General features: G+C 35.2%; 1 protein-coding gene across 1 annotated transcript; it reads left to right on the top strand.

The window, feature by feature from the left end:
• Positions 1-296: 296 nt before the first annotated feature.
• LOC126899924 (uncharacterized) lies at positions 297-1,299 on the top strand (the record flags this gene model as incomplete). Its single annotated transcript, XM_050675208.1, is given in 1 exon segment — positions 297-1,299. A coding segment is annotated over 1 exon segment (459 nt), but the record flags the coding sequence as incomplete, so codon positions are not given.
• Between the last annotated feature and the right edge of the window lie 2,384 nt (positions 1,300-3,683).

Below are 3,683 nucleotides of genomic sequence, written 5' to 3' on the forward strand. Positions count from 1 at the left end.
TATGAATAAACTTCTTAGAAGGTTAAAATAGAGAATTGACCGAATCGAATTTGGTATTTACTGGTTAATGCAAGTGTTCACATTTTTTTAATATAATGGATTTACCTCCTATTGAGAATTCTCAATATCTCTATAGAGTTCGTTATATATGAATAAACTTCTTGGAAGGTTAAAATAGAGAATTGACCGAATCGAATTTAGTTTTTACTGGCTAATACAGGTGTTCATATTTTTAATATATAATGGGTCCTACCCCCCCACCCCCCTTTAGAGATTTCTGAATATCTCTCTATATGGGGTTCGTTATTTATGAATAAACTTCTTAGAAGGTTAAAAAAAATCATCGATATCAAATCGAGGGGAGGTCTTAACCTGTTAAAAACATTTATGTGTGGGTGTTTTCATCCCTACTTAAATTAAAAAAAAATATATATAATAATTTCATTGGTTGAGTGATTCAGTTAGAATCTCTCTATGAGCTATAAAATAGAGTAAAATACTTCATTACTCGATATAAGTTTTACAGTTTAACACCGTCAACATCGAGTCAGCAACATGAACATGTTCACATCTTACAGAAACTCTTCTAACATGGACTATCCTGTCTCGTACATAAGAAAAAATGACTTCGGAAAGATACTGAATAGATGGCCAAAATACACACCACCAAATCCACCTTCCGAATTATTGGACGTTACATCATTCAACATTGATTTCAGAGAACGTAAGTTTATTCAAATTGGATTTGATTCTATTACACTATAAATTAAAGCACATATTGTCACACCTTGGAGACATATATGCATTAATGAGGGTTTTATTAATCGTTTATTCGGATACATGGGGCAGTTGCTGTCTAATGTTTTATCGACTGTACCTATTAAGTCCGAATGTGTGTTAATAAATGAGGATCCGGATGTTGTTATCTCAAAAGCGTTTTATAGAACAGAAAATGTTATAATACTTCAATCAAGAGTTGTTAAAGACTCGAGAATTTTACTAACTGCGAGAAACGTACTTAAACTTCAAGAACTAGAATTTGTTATTCATGAATCTGTTGTACAAAAATTATCATATGGGCAAAAAGTTATTAAATCACAAGTCGAAACTACAATTAGTTATTTTTTACAGCAAAAAATAGAGGAGTTATCAGAAAATTCAATAAAAAAATTTATTCGTGATCATGAAAAATTTCCGTCTTGTATAAATATAAATGCCAACGAACCAGATTTCACGCAACAAATAATAATGCATGCAGATGACTATATAGCAAAAGAAGTTTACAAAAATCAAATTAAACAAAATAAGGTGAGAAAAAAATTAAACGTTAGAATTTGAAATATAATTTATTTCAAACACTAATGTTTAACACATATAAGTAGGGTAATATTGGGAATTCTAGAACCCCCCCGCCTCACCCCTTCACCTACACACCCGCCGGTGGGTGGGCGTGGTCGGGGGGGAGGGGCGTGTCACACAGTGGGCGTGGTCTCTCAATGGCGGGGGTAATGTCAAGGTCATATAGTGGGCGTGGTCTCTCAATGGTGGGGGTAATGGTGGATTGCATTCATGAGGGTGGGGGTAAGGAGAAGGCGTGGTCTTATCAATGATAGGTTAAGGGGAGGCGTGGTCTCTCAATGGTAGGGGTAATGACCGTTGTCAAGGTCACACAGTGGGCGTGGTCTCTCAATGGTGGGGGTAATGGTGGATTGCATTCATGAGGGTGGAGGTAAGGAGAAGGCGTGGTCTTATCAATGATAGGTTAAGGGGAGGTGTGTTCTTATCAATGATGGGGGTAAGGGGAGGCGTGGTCTTATCATACATGTGGGAGGGGGTGGAGTGGTCTCACCATGGTGGGGAGGTAATGACCGTGGTCAAGGTCATACAATAAACGTGGTCTTATCAATGATGGGGTAAGAGGAGGCGTGATCTTATCATAGATAGTGAAAGGAAGCGTGGTCTTATGATGGTGGGGGAAAGGAGGTGGCGTGGTCTTATCAATGATGGTGTAAGGGGAGGCGTGGTCTTACGATGGTAGGGGTAATAGGTGACTTGGTAGGTATGTTAAGATCAATGAAAATGGCGGTTTAAAGTGCGCATGCGCACTATAACTCCGTGTCAGGGAGGGGGGTAGCCATTCGGAAATGGTTGTTCTCCTCTTACGATGTCATCTACTGGAGGGTAAGGTAAACCTCATGTGAACTGATAACGTTCACTGATAAGCGTACACATAACATTGAAATAGTGTAATTCAATTGCATAATATTAACGCCGCAGGGGTGTCTGTTAACAATTCCTACATAGGAAGGGGTAATGAATCTTGAATTAAACTAACCTATAATGGGTGGTGATGAAACAAGACTTATACTAATTTGTCGCACATCTATAGAATGTATATAATAAATAAATTATAACAATTTTACTATTGGCTACCAGACGCATAGCTAAGCATATTTCCAACGTCAAAGGTACCGCCATATTATAACCCAGACTAACAGACGGTTAGATAAGCATATTTCAAATATCAAAGAGATCACTGTACAGTAAAATCGTATGAATCTTATCATCGGGTGTCAGACGCTTAGCTAAGCATATTTCAAACATTAAAGGTATCATTACATTACATCGCTCATAAGCGTCTGTAATTTTTTTTATGAGAACAATGGCAACGTTTGTCGTTATGGAATTTTATCATGGGTAACCAGACGCTTAGGTAAGCATATTTCCAACATCAAAGGTACCGCAATATTATGACTCATATTACCGTCAACATTTTATAATTGCTGTCTGCGTTTTATCAAAGTTATCTTTATCTAAGAATTTTATCATTACCTACCAGACGCTTGGGTCAGCATATTCCAGACATCGAATGTATTACTATATTATAACATGTCTGCATTTCTAAGAATTTTTATCATCAGCTACCAGACGCTTAGGTAAGCATATTTCAAACGTCAAAGGTACCGCCGTTCAGTAATAATCATTGTCGGCTATATTTTATGACAAAAAATGATATCGTTCATCGTTTTTTCACGCCTACACATTATATTATTTAAACTATTCGCTTTTGATTTATGTACTAAATAAATGAAATATAATAAAGATAAGGTATTAAAGTAAATAACACATTCCTTTAGAATAGCAAAATATATATTCAAGTAATTATTAGTATTTTATAAATAAAATTGTTTACATTATTATTATTATTATTTTTTTTTTGTAAATAACAAATTATAATATTTTATGAACTTCATTAGTCATAGGATTNAATTATAATATTTTATGAACTTCATTAGTCATAGGATTATATTCAAACATTTTGTCGTGTACAATTAAGCAATATGCTGTAGTGTTGGTCGGAAAATTTTCATCAGATTCAAATTCTAATCTAATATCTACAGGCGCATTTTTTAATTTTTCGTTTTGCCTCGAACAGTCAATGACAATGAGTGGAGCAATTGTCTTGAATTCTGTTTTTGTCAGCATTGGACACGCCATCTCCTTTTCATAGAACGCCTCTTGGAATTGAGTGTACATGTGATATGGTACAGCATACTTATCATTTGAAAAGTCCATTCGCAAGTTTTCGTAGGGGTACGATGCCGAATTCAAGTATACTTTTAGAGATGATAACGAACAATGGTCAAATCTACTACTATCTTTGTTTATTTTATTTTTTCTAT

The sequence above is a fragment of the Daktulosphaira vitifoliae genome, unplaced genomic scaffold, assembly GCF_025091365.1.
Source record: "Daktulosphaira vitifoliae isolate Bord-2020 unplaced genomic scaffold, ASM2509136v1 Scaffold_1, whole genome shotgun sequence".
NCBI classification, from domain to species: domain Eukaryota; kingdom Metazoa; phylum Arthropoda; class Insecta; order Hemiptera; family Phylloxeridae; genus Daktulosphaira; species Daktulosphaira vitifoliae.